This window comes from Protopterus annectens, chromosome 9.part0, assembly GCF_019279795.1.
Source record: "Protopterus annectens isolate FY-2018-M chromosome 9.part0, PAN1.0, whole genome shotgun sequence".
Classification (NCBI taxonomy): domain Eukaryota; kingdom Metazoa; phylum Chordata; order Ceratodontiformes; family Protopteridae; genus Protopterus; species Protopterus annectens.
This window is the reverse complement of record NC_056743.1, coordinates 245,111,310-245,136,578: the sequence shown is the minus strand read 5'-3', so window position 1 is coordinate 245,136,578 and position 25,269 is coordinate 245,111,310. Positions and strand designations below refer to the sequence as shown.

General features: G+C 40.4%; 1 protein-coding gene across 1 annotated transcript in view; it reads left to right on the top strand.

Annotated features, from left to right (window-relative positions):
• The window catches only part of MADD (MAP kinase activating death domain), a 2,427,721-nt gene that overhangs the window by 1,920,732 nt on the left and 481,720 nt on the right, over window positions 1–25,269 (top strand). The window contains exons 30-31 of the mRNA XM_044082094.1: window positions 2,220–2,384; window positions 20,966–21,038. Of these exons, the coding sequence (XP_043938029.1) occupies window positions 2,220–2,384; window positions 20,966–21,038 (238 nt within the window). The remainder of the gene's footprint in view (window positions 1–2,219; window positions 2,385–20,965; window positions 21,039–25,269) is intronic.

Genomic DNA, 25,269 nt, shown 5'->3' with positions numbered 1-25,269 from the left:
TTTCTGTTTGATTTTTTATGTCCCGTTGGTGGCACAAAATACGTTCTTTAAGCATTCTATTCGTTTTGCCAACGTAGAATGCTTGGCAAAGATTACAGTTAGCTCTATATATATATATATATATATATATATATATATATATGTATATCACATTCTTACTGGTACAGCTCATTATTCCATAGTGTGAATAAATTATTGTAACTGGATGTTAGAACTTATTAGTTGTATTAATGAAACTGCAAGCTTTGCATTTACCACATTTATAAGTGCCTTTTCCATATTCATTCTTATTTATTTTTCTTCAAATACTTCCATTGTTATTACATAGCAGAATTTTTAAATTCCTCCTGTTTCTATATGTGAAACTTGGAAAATCTCCCACTATTGCCTTGATTTTAGGGTCTGCAGTTAGCACTGGCCAATATTTTCTTATTATTTCTCAGATCTCTCTATTATCTGTTCCATATGTTAAAGTACATCTTAATGGACCTTCTCTGTTTTTCTTATTTTGTGGTTTTAGTCCTCCAGAATAGTAGGGTACTCCCTTCGTCTGACATATCTCCATTGTTTTTTCAAGTCCCTTGTCAATTTTCTCCCTTTTGTAGCCTCTTGCTGTGAAGCCTTCTATGAGTTTTCTTTCTGTTTTATTAAATATGGTATAGAAATGGAATGGATTATGAATGTGAGAGCCAATCAACCACCAGGACTCCATTTAGTAGTACCTATCAAACCCGTGCTGAAAGACAGAAGCCTAAATAGGAAGTTGCCTAATACTGTGATTGGTTAAACCAATGGAGGCATTAGCCCTTTGGGTCCAATCCTCGTAGAGGACTAGTAGGAAGTAGGCATTTTATGATTGGTTAAACAACAGAACTACCGAGAATTATTGGCCTATGTTGATTAACCACCGTACTGGGCTGTGATAGGAGCACAAAGGAGGTGTGTTAAAAAGCATCATCACTATTGGTTACTCTTAATAGCTGATTGCGTAGAACAGAAAAATGCATCCTACTGGTTAGAAGAAGTTTAAAAATGCAATTAGGATTTATTATGACAGGGATCTGATGAGGGTAAATAACCAAAAGTGCTTATCCTGGATTAAAAGAGCTCAAGACCTTTTTAAAGTGGTGTTTTGTTTTTGTACTCACAGACATGGGTCTTTTAATATATTTTTTACGTTTTAATAAAGGAGTTTTAATGAGATATGAGGAGTTAACCAACTGCATTTGCTTAATTTATTGTATTTGCTACCCGCAACTTCTTCCATTTTGTGAAGCATTTTCACAGTGGATAGGATGTTCTTAGCTGCAACAGAGGTTCTTATATGCAACTGAAGTTTTAAACCACTACAGAATCAGCATACATATTCGCGAAGGTGGAAGCTGCCTTCATTGGTTTGGACTTTTGCTTTATAAGGTGGGCTTCCTTTAGAAGTGTTTATTTCTATTTCGTTTTCAGTTAAGGTTTTCTGATTACAAGAAGCAGGGTGATTTAGCACTTGCAAGAGGTTTTATGTTTAAGAAGCATAATAGTACACTTGATCAAGATCTAAAGACGGGGCAGATACGCAAAGAAGGATGACAAGACGCATCAGTAAATGCAGTTAATATTTTTTTAGGTCCATTCTCCCTTTCTGTTACGCACTGTGGTGAAAGAGTACTTCAACTCATTGTAGGAATACTGACAGAAAAGTCTGTTGTTTAATTCATATTGTTGCTTTCCCATTCTAAATCTTAGCTAAATAAATGTGCACATCATGCCATGTTTCCCTTACTCTCCTAGAATGAGAGAGTAACTTTTTCAACCATTGCTATTTATAGGCTTAAGTGTTTTCATGGTGACCAATTTACAACTGAGCTTGTTGTATCAGTAGCTTAGATAGTTAAGTATCTTCTGGCCTCTGGAACTCGTAATAGCTGCTGAAAAATGCTTGATAAAAGTGTACTCCTCTGAGTATGATGCATGTCTGGCTATTGGCTATACCATTAATTGGACTGTGTACCATTTTTTTAACTGTGGCATTAAAAAGTTTTAAACAGAATTTGTCTTTGGGGCCTTTTAAAATGCTGGTTTTAACATTTATATGCAATTGCATTCTTTCAAAATACAATAATTGTGTAATCTAAACTATGTCACACATAATGCACTTACTTTAAACACCCAATGTTCTTGCTCACATTACACGGGTGCTTGTGCTTTTTTCCTGTTCTCTCATTTAGGTGTGTGATGACTGCATTATTCTACGGAGTAACATAGGCACAGTCTATGAACGATGGTGGTACGAGAAGCTCATCAATATGACCTACTGTCCAAAAACCAAGGTGCTGTGCCTGTGGAGGAGGAATGGTCAGGAGACACAGCTCAACAAATTCTACACCAAAAAGGTAACCAGTGAACTTTGGGTACTGTAGTGGTTCCTTTATTCTTGCCAAGTATTCAGGAAAGCAAGGAGTAAGATTTTGTTGTGCAGCAGTACTGTCTACATATACTTGAAACTTCCCATCTCTGTGCAGAACTAATGGTTTGCACATCTTGTTTTTATCTTTCCTGCTTATTTCAAGCTTTCTGATAACTAATAAACATATTGTGTGTGTAAATGCGAAATTAGTTATTGTGCAGATGACAGATATACTAGACATAAGAATCTCCAAGTACTTTTTCCTTAATTTGTCTTTTCTTTGCTTGGTCCACGTTGTAAATCCTCAGCAACAAGGTAAAGATAATCACATTATACTTGCATTAGATAAAAGCATCCATTGAAAAACCTGCGTGTTTCATAATGCATATGGGTATATACTGGCAATATATGGCATATTCTCCAGGGTTTATAGTAGTCTTATGGGAAAATACAATTAAGGAGAAGATGTACATGCACTGTAAAGTGCTAAGAACAGTGTGTTTCTCCTCCTGCTTTGGTAGTAACTGATTTTCTAACTGCAACTTTTATCTCCTCTAGTAGGAACCCTTGTTTGTTACTAGTGACTATTGAGAGGATCTTTGTCATGCCAAGTAGTTGCTTGTAGTTTTAAATAAGACCATGCTAGGTATAATTAAGTTTGTGGTGATCATGTACTTTTTGGCCTTGTTTGAGCTATATCAAAAATGCATTAAAAATGTTTTGATCTCCTAAATACAGTTATGCTTATAGCTGTTCATTCTCAGAAGTCCGACAGTTCAGAATTAACTCCCTATATCCAAAGATCCTGTTTTGGGAGGTGGGAGATCTATTTAAAGGAGCTTGAAGACAAATATATGAAACAGATCTTCAGCACTGTCAGAGATGGAGAGGTATATAGTTCACCAAAGTACAGTGGTGGTCTGTTGAGGGAGAGAAAGGATGATAAACTTAAAGAATAGTTTGAGGTAAGAGGGTATTTTAAAAAGAATCAAAGGACGTTAGATGAAAGAGTGTACTGCACTTTGAGTAAGGGTGCTTTTTTAATATACAAATTTTAGCTGTCTGGGAGAGGAAGTTTGAAAGCCTGAGGCATAATTTTAGTTTGACTTCTCTTCATGAATGAGTGAGCACAGTTTTCCAGTGTATTATCCACCCAAACAATGACTAGTCTCTTACATTTTTTATAATGTGCATCACTGCTTATACACATGCTGGTGATTACTAAAGATGTGTAGCACCTTACTAAGATGCTGATTACTGCATAATTTCCTCTTGATTAGGAATGGTTATCCTCCTTGTGTATACTTTAACATTTCATCAAACTTGTAAATTAGTAGTCAGTACTTTGCCATCAATGCATAGTTTTTATAATTTGTACAGAAAAAAGCTTCTATGATGTCACATGCTGATCCATTATCACGAAGAGCAAAACGTTAATAGCAACATCAAGCTACTTTGCTGGACTTCTGAATTAATGGCATGCTGACCCATTTGAACCTTACTCTAAACCTTCAATGTGTAGCTTTAGTTTTCTTTTGGAGGCAAGAAGGTTGAAATAAGCACACCATAGTTGTCAGTTTTAAAAATTGCTTGTATATAGATTTGGAAAGGCATTAGAAATAAATTATCCAGTATTGTGTGTAATCGTGTGAGAGAAAATGTGTAGCTTTCTACTGACATTCCAGTAGTTTATTAGCCAAACTTCTTTGAAGAAAGTATGATGATTAAAAAGCAGTTCAAAGGTAATGCACAAATATTTTGTGATTGCATCGTTATTTGAGTAGCTACAGAATTTTAGGTCTAACTGATTTATCCATTTTCAAATTTTAAACCATGTGCTATCTAATTTACGGCATTTAGAATTAAATTTCTTGTACCAATTTTCTGCTTAGTCAAAGCCCAGTTTTAGATGTTTTTAATAAATATTAAGTCATTTCCACTGATTCAGTGTTAAGTAATTCTGATGAACTAGAAGAACTTTCAAGGAAAGGTTAAGGGGAGATGCAAGAGGGGGGAAAAGACTGGCATTAGTTATTCACATTTATCATCTAACAGGCTTAGCTTTAAACACAATTAAAATAAAAATCATATATACAAACCTCTAATTACATGCTGCAACCCCTCCAACTGATCTCTGTTTAAACAGATTAGAAAAACAAAGTTCCAACCTGTGGACCCCACTTTCAGCTGTTTGGTTTATTGCCCCAGTGTGTGATGTCCAGGTATAATCCTTTCCCAGTGCCTAACAGTCTGACAGGACAATAGATCACATTGTATTGCATCTTGCTTAATTTTATCAGGGTAAAAATTTACTCTGGACATTAAAGCAGCATGGTTTATGCTCATTGTATCTGTTTAGTCATCACAACACATCTTTCCATCATAAAATATTTGCTGCAGTTGCTATCAAGATTGTTGAGGGCACAGTAGTGAAAAACATAATCAAAGAAAGTGGCATTTCTGTCAAAAAGTGTTGTTAGGGGCTGGGCTAGTGTGTTTGGTTGGTAGGTGTAGCTAAAAACCTTTACCTCAGAACTTAACATTTTGTCAAAAGGTAAGACTGACACTTCAGAGCTCTACCGACCACTTTTTAGATGGCTTTTGTTTCAAGGGCATGAACCTGAGTCCCAGTAACTGCATTGTTCCCTCCTGACCTGCAAGCAGGAGACTTCTGTCTTGACTCTGGCTTCTCCTTCGCCTCAGTTGCTGATGGATGACTGCAATGTAGGCATTTGTTGATGTTCATCATGTTTCATAGTTGCAGTCATTACAATTGGGTTATCCTGCTGGCAGGCTACCCGCAGTCGGCCTGAATTCCAAAGTCTAGGTCTGGCATCGGTTGCTGTCGCCTCCTCCCTGACGTCAGTGTGCCAGGGGTATAAAAGATGCAGCTGATGCCATTTTCTTCAGTCTTTCTTGCCACGCGGTGCCCGAAGCAAAAGCAGTTCGCAAGTGCCGGTCGGCTGACTCCTGAGATTTTCAAGCTCGAATTTCAGATCCGAAGTCTTCATTAAAAGCTAAGTACCCCATTGGGGAAACTTTTTTCTTGCTCCAGTCCGATGTCAGAAGAAGTTAATAATTGTATTTCTTGTGGGAAGCAAATGCCTCATAAGGATTTTTATTCTTCCTGCATTCCTTGCCTAGGCCCTGACCACGACGTTACTAGTTGTCAGTTTTGTGCTAGATTTAACCAACGCACTATTAAGCGTCTGTACAATTTTGCATTTCATTACTTTGGCAGAAGATTTAATTATATAATGCCGTTGGAACAGCCGACTACCAGAGTTTACAAAAAACGCAAGGAAAAAGAGGACAGGCATCCGAGGTACAAAACCGACGATGAGGCGGCTTCTAGGCCAGTCGCCGGTTCTCAGTAAGGTGCTTTTGCAGCCCCTGACGACCGCTACTTTAGAGTTGCAGGCCGATACCGACTCCCACGTGGAGTCAACTAGGCCTACAGAAACTCAAGGTATTGGACCTTCGGAAACCATTCCCTCAGATGGGCCCGGAGCCGCTGAGCAGGCATCAGCTTCTGAGGGCGTTTTCAGGCCTACACAACTATGTTAAAACTACTTCAGCTACAAAGGCAAAGACTAAAGCAGCTTTAAAGACAAAGAAACAAGTACAACAGCCCTATGGACAGGCTTCCGTGCCTAAAAAACAGATGCTCAAAATGGCCGAAGACCTAATTACTTTGATCAGGGGTTCTCATCCCCCTCCTGACAAGAGGCCTAGGCAAGAGGTAGAATATGAATCTTCAGATCAGGTTTCCATTTCATCTGATTCCTCTTCTGATCAGGAATACTCTCTTCCTCCTTATGAGGATTCTGATGCTGAAGAATCTATCCCTTCAGCTTCTTCTCCTGAGGATTATTCTTTTGGGGAAACACTGCATACCATGAGGGTGCATTTCCACTGGGAGAGCCAAGATTATTCAGAATCTAAGAAAAGGCTCAGAGACTTTCTTTTACTGCCTCAGCACAGGCCCCTGGCTATTCCACCAGTGCTAGACATTGTAGATGTATTTTCAGAGTCCAGTCTGACTCCAGACTCCTTACCCTCCAGCTCCTGTTAAGCCAGACAGATACTACAGGGTCCCAGACACCCACAAATTTCTTTTTAAAAACCCTGCTGCTGACCCAGAAACTATCTCTCAGGGTCCCAAGGGGGTCAAGGCTTCCACTGCAAAAAACCCTACCCCCTCTGACAGAGATTCCAGGGCACTGGACAGATGGGGAAAAAAGATTTACACTTCTGCTACCTTGGCTACAAGGGCTTTAAATTGTCAGTTTCACATGCTTAAATATCAGCAGTACATTATGTCACTGCTTAAACAGAAAATGTTGACAAATTCTGAATGTGCAGAAAATAAAGAAATGCAGGATTTATTGCATGCAGCTGAACAAGTTGGAAAGCATACTTTACAATGTGGTTTTGATTCTTTGGAGGCCTCCTGCAGAGCCGCTGTTACAGGTTCTGTCATTAGTAGGCATGCTTGGTTAAAAGAACAGAATCTGACTGATCATGTTAAAGCAAAATTATTAGATGCTCCATTACAGCATGATACCTTGTTTGGTGTTAAAGCAGAAGAGGTGATGAAGAAAATGGAGGACAAAGCCAAATCTATGCAAACAGTCAAGGATTTCTTACAGGTACAGCCTCCAAGATTTAGCAGACACTGGCCTACAAAGAATTGGTCCTTTCCAGTGTCAGACAGGCCGCAAAGAGGCAGATCCCAGCCCCAAGGCTCATACAGGTCTAAACAATGGGGTGCTTCTACCTCCAAAAGCGGAGAAGACAAATCACAGCCATACAGAAAGCAGTCCCAATGACTTCCCCCTGCCACCGCCAAGCACTTTTCTTCTGGAAGCTCCTTTAGGGGGAAAACTAGCACTTTTTTTTCTCAAAACTGGCACCTAATCACCCAGGACAAATGGGTCTTGAACATAGTGTCACAAGGTTACAGGTTCCACTTTCACACCATGCCAAGGACAAACGGTATGCCGGACCTGCCAAAAAATCAATGGGCAGAGGCACAAAAACAAGTTTCATCCCTCATGGACATGAGGGCCATTCAACAAGTACCACAACAAGAGCAGGGACAAGGATTTTACTCAAGACTTTTCTTGGTGCTCAGAAAGGACAAAGCCTGGAGGCCAATACTGGACCTATCTATTCTAAACACATACCTGGATATTCCAGAATTCAAAATGTTGTCTCTGCAGCAGCTTTTGCCCATGCTGGGCAAGAAGGCTTGGCTTGTAACTTTAGACCTAAAAGAGGCATACCTGCATGTTCCAATCAGACAATCATGCAGAAGATACCGCAAATTCATAGCTGGCTCAATGCACTACCAATTCTCTGCACTGCCCTTTGGCTTATCTACTGCGCCCAGGGTCTTCACAAAATGCCTGGCACCAGTAATTGCTTTTTGCAGACAGAGGAATACAAATATATCCTTACTTGGATGACTGCCTTATTCAAGCAGAGAACAAGGACATACTACTACAGCATCTGGCGTTTGTAAAAAGATTATTAACATGCCTAGGGTACACAGTAAATGAAAATAAATCAAAACTTGTACCCTCTCAAGAGATAATATTCCTGGGTGCAAGCTTAAATACAATTACCCAGATGGCTTATCTCACACCAGACAAACAAAGGCAACTGACTACTTATTTCAAAAAATTGGCAACAAACACCCAGTTAACTGCAAGAAAAATTCTGTAGGCTTTGGGCTTCATGGTATCCTGCATTCTGCTAATTCCATATGCAAGACTGCATATGAGGAAACTACAATGGTACCTAAAAAGTGTTTGGACTCAACATTGCCATAGCCTGGAAACAATAATTACACTCATTCCCTGCCTGCAACAGGAGTTTCGATGGTGGGCAAAGGCCTGTCACCACAACAAGGGGCAGCCATTCACCATACCCCCAGCCAGGCAGACATTGACAACAGATGCATCGGATTATGCCTGGAGGGCCCACATGGCAGGAAGATGTATTCAGGGCTCATGGTCCGCAGTCCATATGCATCTACATATCAACCAAAAAGAGATGCTAGCTGTTCAAAATGCCCTGACAGCCTTCAAGGATCTACTTCATCCAGGACAACTACTGATCAGGACGGACAATGCTACAGTCGTGGTACATAAGCAGGGAGGCACACATTCCTACCCCCTTTGCAGACTAGCCATGACTTTGTGGGACACAACATTGACTTACCAGGTACATCTGCAAGCACAGTTCCTGCCAGGAAGGATAAATACTCTGGCAGACGAACTAAGCAGAAACCTCATGGATCCCCACGAGTGGAAATTGTATCCACAAGTCTTTAACATGATAACAAGGAATTGGGGATGCCCGGACATAGATCTATTTGCCTCCCCTCACAACTGCCAACTACAGAGATTCTGCACAAGGACTTATCACAAGCAAGCATGGAAAATGGATGCTCTATCTTTCAGCTGGAAAAACTTAACGGTATATGCCTTTCCCCCACTGCCTCTCCTCCCCAAGGTACTCCTAAAGGTCAGACAAGAGAAGCCAAAAATGATATTGATTGCCCCAGACTGGCCCCGCCAGCACTGGTACCCAATCCTCAGGAACTCGACTCATTGCCCAGCATAGGTATTACCTCAAATTCCTCACTTACTGACCCAACAAAACAATCAGATCCTGCACAGCCAACTCAGGACCTTAAATCTGGCAGTATGGCGGATAATGTAGCTTTTCAACACACACCTCTCTCTAAAGCGGTGATGGATGTTATCTTGGAGGCCAGGAGGCCCAGTACCAGAAAATCTTATGCAGAAAAATGGAAGAGATTCTGTGCTTGGAACCAGACACAAGGAATTAACACGACTGTTCCAAATATCCCTCAGATTTTACAATACTTAACTGAGATGCTGGACAAAGACCTATCCTTTTCATCAATTAAGATTCATGCCTCTGCCATTTCAGCTCATTACAATACAGAGCCACCTATTTTTTCTCATCCTTTATTAAGGCAGTATCTCAGAGGAGCCAAAAACATACGGCCTCCAAGGAGAGCACCAGTACCTGCATGGGACCTCAATTATGTCTTGGAAAAACTCACTCTGCCTCCTTTTGAGCCAGCCGCTACAGCTGACATAACTTTTATCATGGAAAACAGCTTTGCTCCTAGCAATAACCTCTGCAAGATGAGTCTCAGAGCTACAGGCACTCATGGCTGTGGAACCTTTTATCATTTTTCATCCAGATAGGGTTTCTCTAAGGACAAACCCCACATTTATGCCTAAGGTAGTGACCATTGTGGCCCTCAACCAAACTGTTCATTTGCCTACCTTTTATCCAAACCCGCAGAATAAGGGTGAGAAACGTCTGCATTCTTTGGACATACACAGACAACTGCGCTTCTACTTGGACAGAACCAAAGCTTTCAGAAAGACTGAGCAATTACTGGTAGCATATGCTGCAGGATCACAAGGAAAGGCTATCTCAAAGCAGACTATTTCCAAGTGGATAGGTCACTGCATTCGTTTATGCTATTCTCAACATGGCAAATCAGTGCCTAAGGGCATTAGGCCACATTCAACCAGAGCAGCAGCCACTTCAGCAGCCTTCCTCAGAGGAGTGCCAACCAAAGACATTTTAGAGGCTGCAACCTGGAGTTCCAGTGCACGCTTTTACAAAGCACTACCACTTACCACTCTACTCCAAATCCAGGGCAGGCTTTGCCATTGCAGTTCTGCAGGGCCTCATAGCCGCTCCTAATTCTATTTAGTTCCAGCCTCCCAAACTTAGCTTTGGGATTCAACCCCATTGTAATGACTGCAGCAGTGAAACACGATGAACATAGTACAGTTGTGTACCTACCATAAATGTAGATATTAGAGTGTATTCACTGTTGCAGTCCAGGTTACCCACCCACCATCCCTTTTCTTTGCTGGACCATTTCTGTACTTCTCGATTCTATACAACCTATGTGGTGTACTTGCTTGTAGACTTGTTACTTGTGGTATGCATGCTTCATAGACATATCTTTAGCCTACCCTTTTGGGGGCACCTGACATCTGGGGCAAGAAAAACTGAAGAAAATGGCGTTGGCTGCATCTTTTATACCCCTGGTGCACTGACGTCAGGGAGGAGGCGACAGCAACCGACGCCGGACGTAGACTTTGGAATTCAGGCCGACTGCGGGTAGCCTGCCAGCAGGATAACCCAATTGTAATGACTGCAACAGTGAATACACCCGAACATCTACATTTATGGTAGGTACACAACTGTACTTTCCTCATATTGCTCATCACTTCATTTTGTCCCCTTTGCTACTGCTCCACAGGAAGGACCACTAAGGATTGTGAGGCAAGCCATATCCCTTGCAGCTGTTCAGCTGTCCTTATCTGGTAAGGGATAACCACTATTGCGTGCATCGGGAAGGGGCTTGGGTGATGCTTCTTCTCTAAGCCACACTGAGAAGCTTCATTCCTAGTGAATGATCTGTCCCTTAAGCCTGTCTTTTTTCAGGGTGTCTCCCAGGGAGAAAAAAAAATATTTTCTTATGAACCAGATAAGAAGGATTGTATGTGCCTTGCTAAATGTTTATTTAAAGCCTTTCAGTCTTTAAACACTGAGTCATCCTCTGTTTTAAAAAGGACAGATGTGCGTCTCAGATGCTGATTCCCAACTGATTGACAGGTTTAGACTTGCACTGCGTTTCTCAGATTCCCACTCTAGAATGGCTCCCTATTGAAATGGCGGCTTTCGCAACATCGAGCTATGGCATGCTGAATAAAAAATTAAAACTGCAGGAGAAAAGCAAATATCAAACATCGCTCTTATCCTTTAAACTTTTTTTTTTCAGGGTAGCAAGCCTCTCTGCACCCCCATGCTCACACCCTAATCTTACTATAATAATAACTCTGAAATCACTATACCTCGGAGAAAAGGGAATATTCCCCCAAAATGTCCATCTCGGACTTAATGTATGTAAATCCATTTCTTTTTGGCTATTCAGTCTCATCATTACAGGAGTCGCTTATGCAGCACGTCCTTCTATTTCAAATGGTTGCCCTTTAGCTTTACCTCCTGAAGAGTTATATTTTTCCTGATACCATTGCCAAAATGGTGGTCATCTTTCAGTGGGAACAACTGAAATGCTAGAATTCCAGCAAATTTATGATTTATTACATGTAGATTTTTCTCAATCTGCAGTTGTTCCTCTTGTGTTGCCAGCCATAGAGGATGCTGTCTTTGCTGCAACACGGTACTACCTGCTCCCAAAATATCTGATAAATTATATATTAAGTTCCCCAGTCCCACAAATTACTTTTTCTAACCCCATATCAGATGCTGTAGTAATTTCTCTCTCAAAATCTGCTTCTGCCAAACTTCTTACAGGCTAGCCTTATTCTTTCTGACAAGCTGGGAAAAGCCTTGATAGGTTGGGAGGAAAGCTTATACTGCTCCTACTGCTTACTCTTCAGAATAATAAATTGTTAGGCTGACGTGTTCCAAGTTTCTGTTGACTTCCTTTGCCAACTGAAAAAGTTAATTGCTGACCTTCCTTCTTCAAATACTTAGGCATCTCTGAATTTATTAGCATCCTCTGTCTTGGGGTAACCAGGCATTCGGCTAGTGACACTGCTGATGCTGTTTCTAGAGCAGCTGCCACTGGGTCTGTGATAAGATTTGCCTGGGTGCTTTTGTAGAATTTAACAAAGTATGTCATAGCTAAAATCCTGAATATTTCCCTGGATAAAGAGGTCCTAAAAAGGTTGGAGGAAAAGGGAAAGTTAATTCAGAGGGGTTACCTTGCTTTTTTAGTCCTCCTTCCCAGAAAATCATTTCTTCCAGTTCAGATTCCTTTTTCAGGAATCGGAATAAGTGTTTCCAGCGAGGCACAGAGAAATAAAATTTCAAAAAGCAATGGCAAGGAAGTTCAAAGAAAAAGGAGGGTCCTCCCAAATCTGAGGGCAGTCTAAGAAAATAGATGGACTTATGTGCCACTTCGTGTGTGCATTCCCATCCCCTCTGACAATCCTGTAAAGCTTTCCCAAGTCTAGGTTTTTACTTTCCTTTGTGGTACCAGATGACATCAGGCACTTGTGTTCGCAAATCATTCAAAAAGTGCTACAACTGGCAGTGGGATTCTGCTTCATCTAGCCTGTCAGACCTTCCTTTTCCCTCCTGTTGTAGATCAGACACTGCATCAGGGAGTTATAAAACCTGTTGCTCCAAAACTAAGAGGGAAAGGATTTTGTTCAGTGATATTTTTAGTGTTGAAAGAAGGTGCCTGGTGACCTGCTCTAGACCTTTCTTTATTTCTAAACCTTCACATCACATTCCAGATCTCAGAGATTTCAGGCAATTTGTTTTTCTGTGTCTAGTTTACTTTTTCAGTGTTTTGATTTGCCTTTGTTTGTCAGCAGTTCTAAGTGTGTTTACAAAGTGCCTGGCTACAAGTAATAACCTTTGCAGTTTGTAGGGCATTCTCATTTTTCCCATAGTTATACAGCTGCCTTAATCTTGCAGCTTTTTCACAAGTGGTCAAGGAGCTCTGGCGTAGCAAAAAAAAAAAACTTTCCTCAGCCTTGGTTTTCAGGTGGTCATAGAGAAATCTTTTCTCGTGCTGATTCACTGGGTAGTGTTTTTGGAATGTTTACTGGATGCATCCCTCATAAGGGCCTTTCTTCCTTAGGACAAAGTGGAATGTTACAAGGAACTATTTCTGATATTTTCCAACCAGATTTTGACGTCTGCCAGAGAATGTCTCTGAATTCTAAGTTTTATGGCACTACTATTTTCATTATTCCTTTGGTTAGACTTCACATGAGACATATTCAGTGGTTCCGCAAATCAGTTTGGACCCAGTACCAGCACCCCCCTTTCATTTCAAATTCAAGTATTGGGGTTTTTGAAAAGAGAGTTACTCTGGTAGATGAATCAGTTATCTCTCAACCCAGGTCTCCCTTTTCCTTCCAGTCCCTACTCAGTCTGTAAACACAGATGCTTTAGAGTTTGCTTGGGGAGTTGTGTCCAAAGGGGTGAAAGTCTATGATCACTGGAATAAGCAAGACTAATTAAAATATATAAACATCAAAGAAACAATGGCTCTAACAAATGCTGTCAAATCTCTGAAGCATCTTTGGACAACAGGCCCTGTGTTAGTAATCACAGTCAACACCACAATGATTTGGTACATAAACAAGGGGGAGTTTGTTCTTACCCCATTTGCAGACTAGCTGTGGTAGTCTGGGAACTAGATGCTGAGTTCGGGTTGACCCGTGAGGCTAACTACATTTTATCAGAGCAAACATATTGCAGGTAAGCTGAGCAAGTTCAGAGTAGACCCTCTCAAATGGAAGTAGCAACTAGAGATTTCGAACAATCTTGTCTCCAGCAGCAACCGACAGTTAAAGAAATGCTGTTCCAAGGCACCTTGCACACAAGCCAGAAAGATCCCTTTTATTCCCATGGTTGGGAATGTTTCAGTATGCTTTTCCACCTTTTCCTCTGATAACCAGGGTGGTACTTCTAAAGATGCAGAAGGACTCTCCAGGGACAGTTGTTGTGACTCTTTTTTGGCCCATGCATCAGTGGTTCTCCCTTTTCCTTGCCAAGGGCATTTAACCACAAGCTTCCATACAGAATGAATGTACTCACACAAGACAGGGGTTGTTTACATCCCAGTTTTCTTCATATTCACTTATTTTTACCAAAACGAGTGTAACCCTGACTCATTCATGCTGCTGCTTTTCCTTTTTTGCAGCTCTTGGTTAATCCTGATGTATTTTGCCCCATTGCTTCTAAAACCTGTTTCTTCACCTTCACAACAGTTACTACTCACAGCTGCATTGATCAGCCTTCAGCTGATAAAGCATTGCCCTTATTCCCTTGCATCCTTCCCACCTTGTACCTCATACCACAGTACTGCCCTGTATCTACTTTATCATACCTAACTTTCCTCTTTCCCTGTTTCCATCTCAGCAAATCAGAGAGACTGCCCACTAATCTTGACAAGAATTTATAGAAGACCCACCGTACTTCTAATTTTCTAAAGTAAATTGTGTTCTATTCCGGAAGTTGTATAAGAGCACAGTGACCCAAAGACTGCGATTGAATAACATGAAGGAAAGGATGGATCCCACACTAACAACAAAGTCTAAATTAAAATTGTATTTAAATGTCATCGTACAAGTAATCTCAGTGGTATCCCCGAAGTCTCAAAACAACCCACTAAAGTGTAGTGGGTTTAAAAACAAAACAGTGTAAGAAACTTCTGTGTGTGGAAGATTTTCAGTCCATATATTTCTAGTTAATCACTGTATATTAATCAGATCAGACAATAGTAGTAGAAGTAGCGAACGTAAACTCGTCAAGTCAAAAAGTAATAATAGAAAATATATAATTCTACATCATTACAAAGTATTCGAAAGTAATTCAAGCAAGGCAGGCAGTCTGTTTCCAGTCGAAAATCCTTTATTAAGTACACAGACAAGTGATCCAAGTAAAACAAAAATAGAGTAATAATTTCCTCACAAGCTTTCTAAATATATATATATATATATATATATATATATATATATACTTTTTATCAGGCATGGGAGTGGTTTATTGTGCTGTAAAACAAAGTGTTATTGGTACACATGTTAAATTCACATCCCTTCCCCATCAGTGTGACATTCGAGCTGGTCCTGCCCTACCTAGTAGCTGTCATAATAATATATAGCCCTAATGTACTTTAATGGTACATCTTATTTAACCAAATTATTAAGTAGATTATTAAGTCTGTGATTTTATACAAGGCAATATACTACATGGCTGGAAATATATCAACCTTAGTTCATTTTGCGATCAAAAATTATATATAAATATATACATATACATTTTGCATGTAAAAATCAGTTTCTATTTTCATAACCTATTGTTAACAAAGATCGCTTTCGTCCTTCTAGACTTCTTCAGGTCTGTGTACAAGAACCCTAAAAACCTATATAATTGTATAATTAGTTAGTATTGTTATTACCATCATTTTGAATAAAGTGGAAAAAAGAGAACCAGAAAAAAATAAAAATAAAAAAATATATATGTATGATGATGGAAACAAAATATACACTTAAATTTCAAATGATTTAAAAGGGTATTTAAAACCAATTTGTAGAAAAAAATAAAATAAAATACAATTAGTCATGTAAACAATGTGGCAATTTTCTAAGTTCCAGTGCACTTTTAATTGAACAGTAGTAGTTTAGTCCAGGCTTTCTAAGAGAGTTCAGCTTTAATTGCCACATGAGTTCATGTTTCTCCAGAATATTCGGGATGTCGCCTTCAAGATCACCCATGTCTATGTGATCCAGAATCTGGAACTTAAAACCTGTGTGTCTTTTATGAAGAGAAAGGTGTTTGGCTAGTGCATTATTTTTACATCCAGAGCGGATTTCTGACAGACGACATGAAATCCTTCGCTTGAGTTTATTTGCAGTCTTGCCCACATAGAATGCATCACATTCATTGCACTGTGCCCTGTAAATTACTTTTTTAGTGTTACAGTCACCCCTGCACTGGTTTTAATGATCTTCTTTAAATAAGGGCAATAAAAACCATCACCTTGCTGTATAAATATACAAAATGTACAATTGGTTTCACATCTTTTAGTGCTTTTCTCACATGGTCTAGGTTTAAATTCAACAAAACTTCTAATATTCCTGGCCTTCCTATAAACAAATGATGGGGCTTCACTTAAGTTGTTAATCAGAAAAGGGTTTCCTGTGACAATGTCCCAGTTTTCTTCAGTAATATTTTTGATACTGTGATAATCCAAAGTGTATGTCAGGATGCAGCTATTTTTGCATTTGTTATTCTCTGTGGGATTACTTAACATTTTTCTACTGGGGAGGTTGAGTGAAGGTGCTTCAGTCCTTTTCAGTTCTATAATGGGTTCCAGGATGTTTTTTTAACATCTGACTTTCATAGCCTCTCACTAGAAAATCATTCTCTAAGTTGTTCAGGTTTCTCAAAAATAGTTCCATCTCTGTGGTAATTCGAGCTAATCTATAGCCTTGGGATTTCACTACATTATACTTGTTTTTTGTAGAATGTAGACTTTTACTGTGGAGTAATAAGTTAACCATCGTTGGTTTTCTGAATAGATCAGTGGTGATTCTGTTATTGTTGGTGTCCTTGGAAATCTGCATATCTAAGAAAGTGGTTGAAGTACAGCTATGGGAAGAGGTAAACTTCAGGAAGGGGGTAGTTTGATTGATGTAAATGATAAAATCTCCAAGCTGCAAGGTGTCACCTTCCCACACAATAAAGACATCATCAATAAAACGTAAATAGCATGTGATATGCTGCATGTAGTCTGTGTTGTTTAACACAAAGTCCTCCTCCCATTTGCCCAGGGCTATGTTAGCTATGCTGGGAGCCATGGCAGCCTCCATTGCTATACCAGTTTTTTGTTTGTAGTGTTTGCCATTGAAAGTAAAGAAATTGAAGTCCAGTACAAGATTAATGAGCTTGCTTAACTTTTGCAGTTGTGCCTGTGTACCCTGATTATGTTTCTTAAAAGACTCCATAGCTGCTGTTATACAGTAATTGAGGGAGCACTGTGTACAAGGATTCCACATCAATAGTTACCAAAATACTGTCAGCTTCCACTGTAATATTTTTTATTTTCTTCAAAAAATCCATTGAATCTCTTATGTATGACTTATTCTTTTCTGCTAGAGGTTTCAGCAAGTAATCAAGGTAAATGGCTGTGGCTTCAGTAAGGGAACCTCTACTTGCTACCATCGGTCTATAAGGTGGGTCTTCTCTGTTCTTGTGTGGCTTTGCCATGCCTGATAAAAAGTATATATATATTTAGAAAGCTTGTGAGGAAATTATTACTCTATTTTTGTTTTACTTGGATCGCTTGTCTGTGTACTTAAAGGATTTTCGACTGGAAACAGACTGCCTGCCTTGCTTGGATTACTTTCGAATACTTAGTAATGCTGTAGAATTATATATTTTCTATTATTACTTTTTGACTTGAGTTTAAGTTCGCTACATCTACTACTATTGTCTGATCTGATTAATATACAGTGATTAACTAGAAATATATGGACTGAAAATCTTCCACACAGAGAAGTTTCTTACACTGTTTTGTTAAATGTCATCGTACAAGATAAGCAAAACCTATGGAGATTGTAAGAACTGGGAAAAAAAGTGATACTTGGAAATACTGGAAAGAAGTAAAAGAAATGTCTTTATCTTTTAATTACTTAGAAATGTGCTGAGCAAGTGCCATTCTCTCTCTCTGTTATGTGTCAAATCTTATTGTTCTTTTCAGAATAAAAGTCTGCATACAACATCTGATGAATGTGGTTTATTAGCACATTGTAGCAACTGCCTGATGTACACTGACAAGCCTCTCTTCTTACCTCCCAACACTCAGACTTGTGAGAGATGCACTTGTATATCCAAATTGTAAGCCATGCATTCTCCAGCCAAGACCGGAATAGCTGGTCAAGAGGAAAAGGTCAACACTTGCACCACACCACATGGAACACACAGCCCTCCAGAACACACACCAGCACTGCCTTCACATAAAAACTCAAACCACACACCCACCTTCACGGAGGCTCTCAATAAAAATCTACCCCAACAGCAGAGACCTCCAGGGCAGAAATGCACTCGACCTCCACAACACAACACTAATCACGAGAAACATAACTCTCCTAAACAGTGTGCCACTCAACCATTAAATCCTCTAAAGCCAGCTATGAAAACAGAATTGCTGCAGATAGTAAAGGCAACCACAAGGCCTTATATAGTTATGTAAAGAATCTCCATGACAATACCTAAATTTGCTGTGAGCTACTGCACAATGGTACCACCTGTACCGAGCCAACAGATATTGCCAATATACTGGCGACAGATTCAGTGCCAACTTTACCTCCCCGCCCCAAAGGACCAATCACAATACCAGTAGATTGCCAGGCACCCAGTATTACTGCTGCACAGGTTAAAACATCACTGTCCAAGGCCAAGAATACAGCTTCTATGGGACCTGACAGTATTCCCTGGCTGTGTTCTACATGAACTACAGAGTGAAACTGGCACCTCATCTGTGTGCCCTGTTCAGTCACAACCTCACCTCTGGCTTTGTCCCTACCAAATGGTGCACTGCTACAGTCATCCCTCTCCACAAAGGAGGAGCGACTACAGACCCTAGGAACTATCGCCCCATTAGCCTGACGAGTCTGATATGCAAAGCTATGGTATGCATCATCATGGACCTAATAAACAAGGATATAGGGAGTCTCCAAACTCTGGATCCTACACAGTTTGGTTTTGTGAAGAGTAGATCATGCCTGCTCAACTTGGTCGACTACTTTGAGTCAGTCACTAGAGCTGTGGATGAAAGCAAGGTGGTTCATACAGCCTGGTTTGATTTGGCCAAGGCCTTTGATACCATTCCCCACTCAAGGGTCATAGAAAATCTCACTAAGCTAGACATCAACCCCTATATCACTAGGTGGGTTGCAAACTGGCTCACAGAACCCACAGTGTGAAAGCAGACTCCAAGTCAGACTGCAAACCAGTCACGAGTGGAGTCCCACAGGGTTCGGTCCTGGGTCCTCTCCTGTTTGGTATCTACTTATCTGAAGTCCAGGCCAGCACGAAGGGACTCTGGCTGACAAAGTTCACAAATGATTGCAAGTTGGGAGCTATTAACTCCCCAAGCGATGTTGACATCCTACAGAAAGGCCTCATTGAGACCAACGACTGGTGTCAGAACCATGGCTTTAAGCTCAATGCCAAAAAGTGTGTCATCATCCCCCCCCCTTGGGAAAAACCCAGTTCCCTTGAATTACCACATTGACGGTAGTCCACTGAACACAGAAGGCGTTATAAGAGATATGGGAGCACAGGTTGACAGCAACCTCTCTTTTGACTACCACATTCCCACTGTGGTCAGAAAGTCCTTCTATGTGGCACATCTCATTACTAAGGGTTTTGCATCCAGGAAGAAAGAGGTCATTGTCTCCCTGCGCTTCCATCATTAGGCTAGACATTGAGTAAAATGCCTCATTTGGCATGTACCTCACTAGACACCTGCAACAACTGGAGATGCCACAAAAGTACCTCAAAAAGAGGATCCTAGAACTTAAACACTTGTCCTATATAGACAGACTCAAAAAACTCCCAACTATTCTCTGTTTCACATCGCCTGCTTAGAGGCGATCTCTGCTTGACTTACAAAGCCATGTCTGACCCAGCTCTGTTAGAAATGCTACATCTAAAGAAATCCCAATCCCTCCGCACCACATGCTCCAGAGACCTCAACCTCATTACCACAATCAACAAAACATGCTGGAGGGACAGGTTCATAACTCAGAGACTGTCCATGCTCTGGAACAGACTTCCCATACATGTCAATCAGGGCAACTCACTGGCCCTCTTCAAGCGAAATCTTGACGAGTGGATGGGAAATAGAAAATTCACCCTGGGGATCACTCCAGTGGCTGTACTTGACAGAGGCACTTGGAACTAAGGTCGAGTGGCATGATGCCAGGATAATCCTATGGGCTAGGCTTGTAAAGGCTCCAGGGCCATTAGTCTAGTACACACCTATGTAGTAGCAGCATACAGTGGAGGTAGATGTAAACAATACCCAAATCAAGTCTTACTGTCTCAAACAGTGCTGATAAACTGAAATGGACTGAATTATACTGCCCATAGCATCTGTGCTTAATATTACTGTCTTTAGCTTTAGCTTTAGAATTGTTCCTTTCCTCCTGAATGACAGAGTTAATACTAACTGACCTGCTTTCTGTAGTGTCTTGAATGATGCACTGTGTCAAGTGTCTTTACCAAACTTCTGTGGACAGTACTACAGTGATTTTCAGCTCATCATTCCAAACCAACTTACTGATTTCTCTGTCAGAATTCTGTCCTAATACCACAACCCTGTAAATTTCCTACAGATTCTACGTGCCTCTTTAACAGTGGTTCCCAAGGCTTGTACATCTAAACATCTATTTATACTGAATTCACTGCACGTTTATCTTTCAGTATTTTAGAATGAATTTTATTTCTCTGAGCTCATTTGTATCCTTCATTGAAACATTCCTTTATATTGAAACTAAATGTAAAATATACGCCTTCTTTAATATGGTTGCATTTCTAGGCCTGTGCAAAGAGAATACTGTATTTGTCTAACAATTTACATTTAAGTGAAGCCTGATCATACAGAGACAAATGTTTCTTCAGTAGTTTACTAGCTTCACAAATTAGTGAATCGAAAAAAATTCAGTACAAATAAGTTAATTTTCTGAGAAATAGTTCTTTACACATGCCCTTGAGAGCGGACTTCTGAGATTTTTTTATAGAACAGAAACTTTACTTAGTGCCAGGGATCCAGACATTACTTTTATCCATTCATAAGCAATAAAAGTGTGATGTTCTGCAGTCTGTTTTAGCTTTTATAATTTCTGTCTGTAACTAATGTACAAGGTGAATTTTGAGTTGAGTGGCATTGTCTGTACTGGATATGGCAGACAATTGCATTCATATTTTCCCTTTTCTGTCTAGTGTCGGGAGTTGTATTACTGCGTGAAAGACAGCATGGAGAGAGCAGCAGCTCGGCAGCAGAGCATCAAGCCAGGTACTGCAGCACAGTTCTGTTTACTGAATAATACTGAGTAATACATTTCAAATCAGGGTTCTGATTGGCATTTAAAGGTCAGGGTTTACTTTTTAGCTTTGCCTGTGAGTAAAACTCATGGTTGCTATAAACCTGCTTTTTCATTCCCAATAACAATCTGAGCCCCTTCCACCTGCAAGGAAGCGTGTGCAAGTCTCTTATGCAGTCGCCCTGTATACCGCATACACAAGGACTGCACATATAGAATTGTTTTTAACATTATCTGTTTGTGATTTAAGAAATGAGATTGACAATTCACATATCAATTTATGAATTCATACTGGTGAAGGTTTACTTTTTTTTTCCATATATTTGTAATTTTTGGCCAGGCTGTTTAGGGTGCCATTTACCTCGGTCCCCAGGAATACCCTATAAATTTTACACATGCTATCAGATTCCTGGTGTGTTCTAAAACTCTTAAATGTGTTCCTCTGTGATGGAAAAAAACTGGGCTGTTTCCATCTTCCTTACTCCCAGATTCTGTTTTCTGGGCTTTTCTTTTAAACTTTCAAAGACTGCCAACAGGAACATGAGTATGTGCCATATGCCACTATAAACAGTCATTAATTCCAGCTTTACCCACATAGATCAGATGCAAATTCCCTCATTTATGCAGTATTGTCACAGATCTGCCAAGTTATCAGTCCGGCATTGGGCAGCCTAGACTAACTTTCCATACAAACCTTTGCGAATGTTATTTTTAAAGACAGAATGCTGCTATAGTCTGTCTGATTCAGTGTACAGGTAAACATTTTTCTGTTACATTACAGATTTGTAAGGCATTTGCAGTAATGTTATTGGATGAAAGAGGAGGTGTTTTATTATACGTGAAGATGACAGTATGTAAAGCAGAAGAAGCCCTTTCTCATTTGTGCCTCTCTTTTAGTGATGCCATAAATTGTGTTTTTGGTTCTCCCACATTTTGAGGAGTTGAGATGAGTTTGCGTGAATCCTAAGCCCACTCCCATAAAATATAGTGAAGAAGCTCTGGCTATGACCCAACAGACATGTTACATTAGTAGTGTACAGGTGTTGAGTGACCAGCTAGGGAATATGCGAGTGATGGGCTAACCTCAACTCTCCTATCCTCAGGGGAGGAGGGTGGTTTGGCAGGCTGAACTGGTGACACCTACTGGTAGGTAGTTTTCAGTTTTACGAGGAACTTAGACCTACCTTGCATCCCCGATGTGCTGCTTCACATGTGCAAACATATAGAAATACAGGCTAGATGGTCTGAAAGTTTGGTTGGCTTTTTCTTGGTGTGAGGGAGAAAGAGGCAAAGTCTTTACAGTCTACAGTTGTCCTTTCCCTAGAGGTTCATGGTGTCATCAGTGTGTATCTTTGAAACAGCACCAAGGAGGTAATTAAAACCTGCAGACATAATTATAACTAAGATACCTACAGTTGGTCCCCACGACATACAACTTGGGTTAAAAAGCCAAGGTATTCTGTATCAGTCAGTACTTAAATCTGTCTTGGCTCGCTGAAAACTCTTGATGCTGTTTTCCCTACATTTACACCACATGCAGGTTTTGTAGTAAATAATTAAGTGCTTTGCTACAGTTACAGAAGACATTTATCTCTTTTTTTTTTTTTTTTTTTTTTTTTTGATGTTTTCTTCAGGCTTGTTGGCCCTCAACTTTGAAGGATTTTTAAACCCCCCTTGTTTAACTTTGGGTTGATGGGGATGCTGCTCTGGACATTGAAAAGGGTGCTAGCTGACTAAGCAACAGGTCTGCATCTTTGTTCACGTAGGGGTCAATGTTAATGGTCAACATTTAGATCACTGCTATAGTAGCTTAAGCTGTTTGGGTTTTTGGGTTATATCTTTGCCTAGGATATGACCGCCAACCAGGTTTCAGAGCTTTAGGGTACCTTCCATGTGCACATAGACTTGAGCATAGTCTTATAAAAAGGTAGTTTGGGTGCCAGAAGCTTCAGAGCTTTCTTCTCACTGAAACAGTGTGCCTCTGCAGGATTTGTGGGACTTGGTGGTCAGCTAGCAATCCTTTCAAGGCTAGGCAGATAAGTACCCCTCTGGGGAAAGCCTTCCACAGTATCATTTATATGAGGAAAAAGAATTTGTATTTTTTCTTTGAATGTTTTAATTTTATGCCAGGAATTTTTTTTGCTGGACTGTGATGTTGGTTGAAGGGATTTTACTGCTATTATGCCTTGGTGAAAAAAATATATTTTTGCTATCACCTCCTACAGCTTTCTGTTGAGTAAGGGTATGATTTGGGGGGGGGGGGCATGATTTTGTGCTTTTGAATTATTTGCTCAGGCCCCATATTACCTCCACAGCCAGGACAGGATTTTCCATGCCTATCCTACAAGGGCTGTTGTATCCTATATTTATATCTTATAATCTAGCCACCTTGTTGGCCATAAGCTTTTCACACTGAACGACATGATCAACAGTTGCGTAGGAACTTAGCATAATTACAAAGCTCAAAAATGCTCACTGTTGCAGCAGTGTTTCTCTCTTGCTACTCTGTGTCTTGCCTGTTACCATTCTGGTAGGTACTTAGTCACTGTTTACCTTCCTTCCCTCTCCAATGTTCCACGCTGCTAGGATTTTATTAGTGCATAGAGAGGAAATGGGGGTTCTTCTGGTTTGGCTGTCATTACTGGAAGCATTTACCACTTAGGCAGCTGGAGCTATGAATTCTGCAAGACCCTTCTTGATTACAGGTGCAGGAAAGACCTAAGTATGGCAGAGATGGCTGTTCCTGCTGTACCACATGGATGCTGATGCCCATCTTCTAGATAAGAGGGTGCCTGCCCAGCCTATGTATGGGTGGGTGGGGGTTGAATAGCAAAACATTTTAGTAGTCTTGTCATATGTTGGGTAGCACAGCTGCGACAGTGAACATACTTGAACATCTGCAGTTGTGGTAAGTTTCTACACAACTGTATTTTCCTCTCAGTAAAATTGTTCCTCATCTGTGCCCTTTAACTTCTTCCCTTAATTCATAGTCTTGTCAGTCCAACTATGTAGCAACCAAGAGTGATCCTTATAGGTATGGTTTAGCTATAGTTGAATTTGTATCCTTGCTTTAAGAAGCTGTTGGGGACCCTACCACCAACAGGGAGGACATTGTCATTTGTGGTGGCCTAAAGGCACAGGAACTCTATATTTCTCTCTCTAGCAAATAACAGTGGCCTGATTTGTCTTGGTAGTGCATCCCAGATTCTGTTGGTGGATTGCAGAAAGGCTTTTAGAGAGTGGAATCATTTAGCTTTCTGGGACTGGGATCAACAAGTAACTTCTGAACAAGGAGCACTAAAGAGCTCTTTTATCAAAAAGAAAAATGCAAAAACTTTTTTTTTGGGGGGTGGCTATAAATAAAATTAGACTTAGTAGAATCAGCCTTGCATAGATAAGAGTGCTTTAACTAAAATTACACTTGCAGTGCAGCAGTTAGCGTTGCCGCCTCACAGCAAGAGGTTCTTCGGCTCGATTCTTGTCTGGGGTGTCTTCTGTGTGGAGTCTGCATGTCCTCCCTGTAGTCGCGTGGGTTTCCTCCGGGTGCTCTTGTTTCCTCCCACATCCCAAAGACATGCTGTAGGTGGATTGGACACACTGAATTGGCCCTAGGCATGAGTACATGCATGTGCATGCCTTCTAAGGAAGGTTGGGCGCCGGGCTGGCAAATCTACACCGTAAAACTCCATTGCCAATCATGAGCAGACAGGTGATCCGCTGTGGTGACCCCCAATCAGGAAGAGCTGAAAGAAGAAGTGTGTTGTAACAGAATTTCCAAGAGTCACCCTTGCAAAGCTATAGTGAGTGGATGTGATGGAACACTATACAGGCACATTCCATCTGTAGGGGATGGACATTATGATGCCCTCCAAACCAAATTTGTGTATATTTTTGCTCTGAAATCACACAGATTTCTGATGTGCAAGTACATTGGGAAAAATAGAGTTTTTGAAGAAGATAGATGAACTGTTTTGTATTGGTATCTACCATCACATCAGATTTTTAAGAACAACTTATTCATGCAAGCTAACCTCAAGTCTTATTCTGTGGGCCTGTGTGTGTGTTGATTGTGCTGTAGTGATGATCTTTATGTTTCACTGTTGCAGTCATCACATTTGGGTTATCCTGCCAGGGGTAGCCCTTAGTCGGCCCGAATACCAGAGGCTTAGTATTTCTGCATCGGTTGCTGTCACTCCATGACTG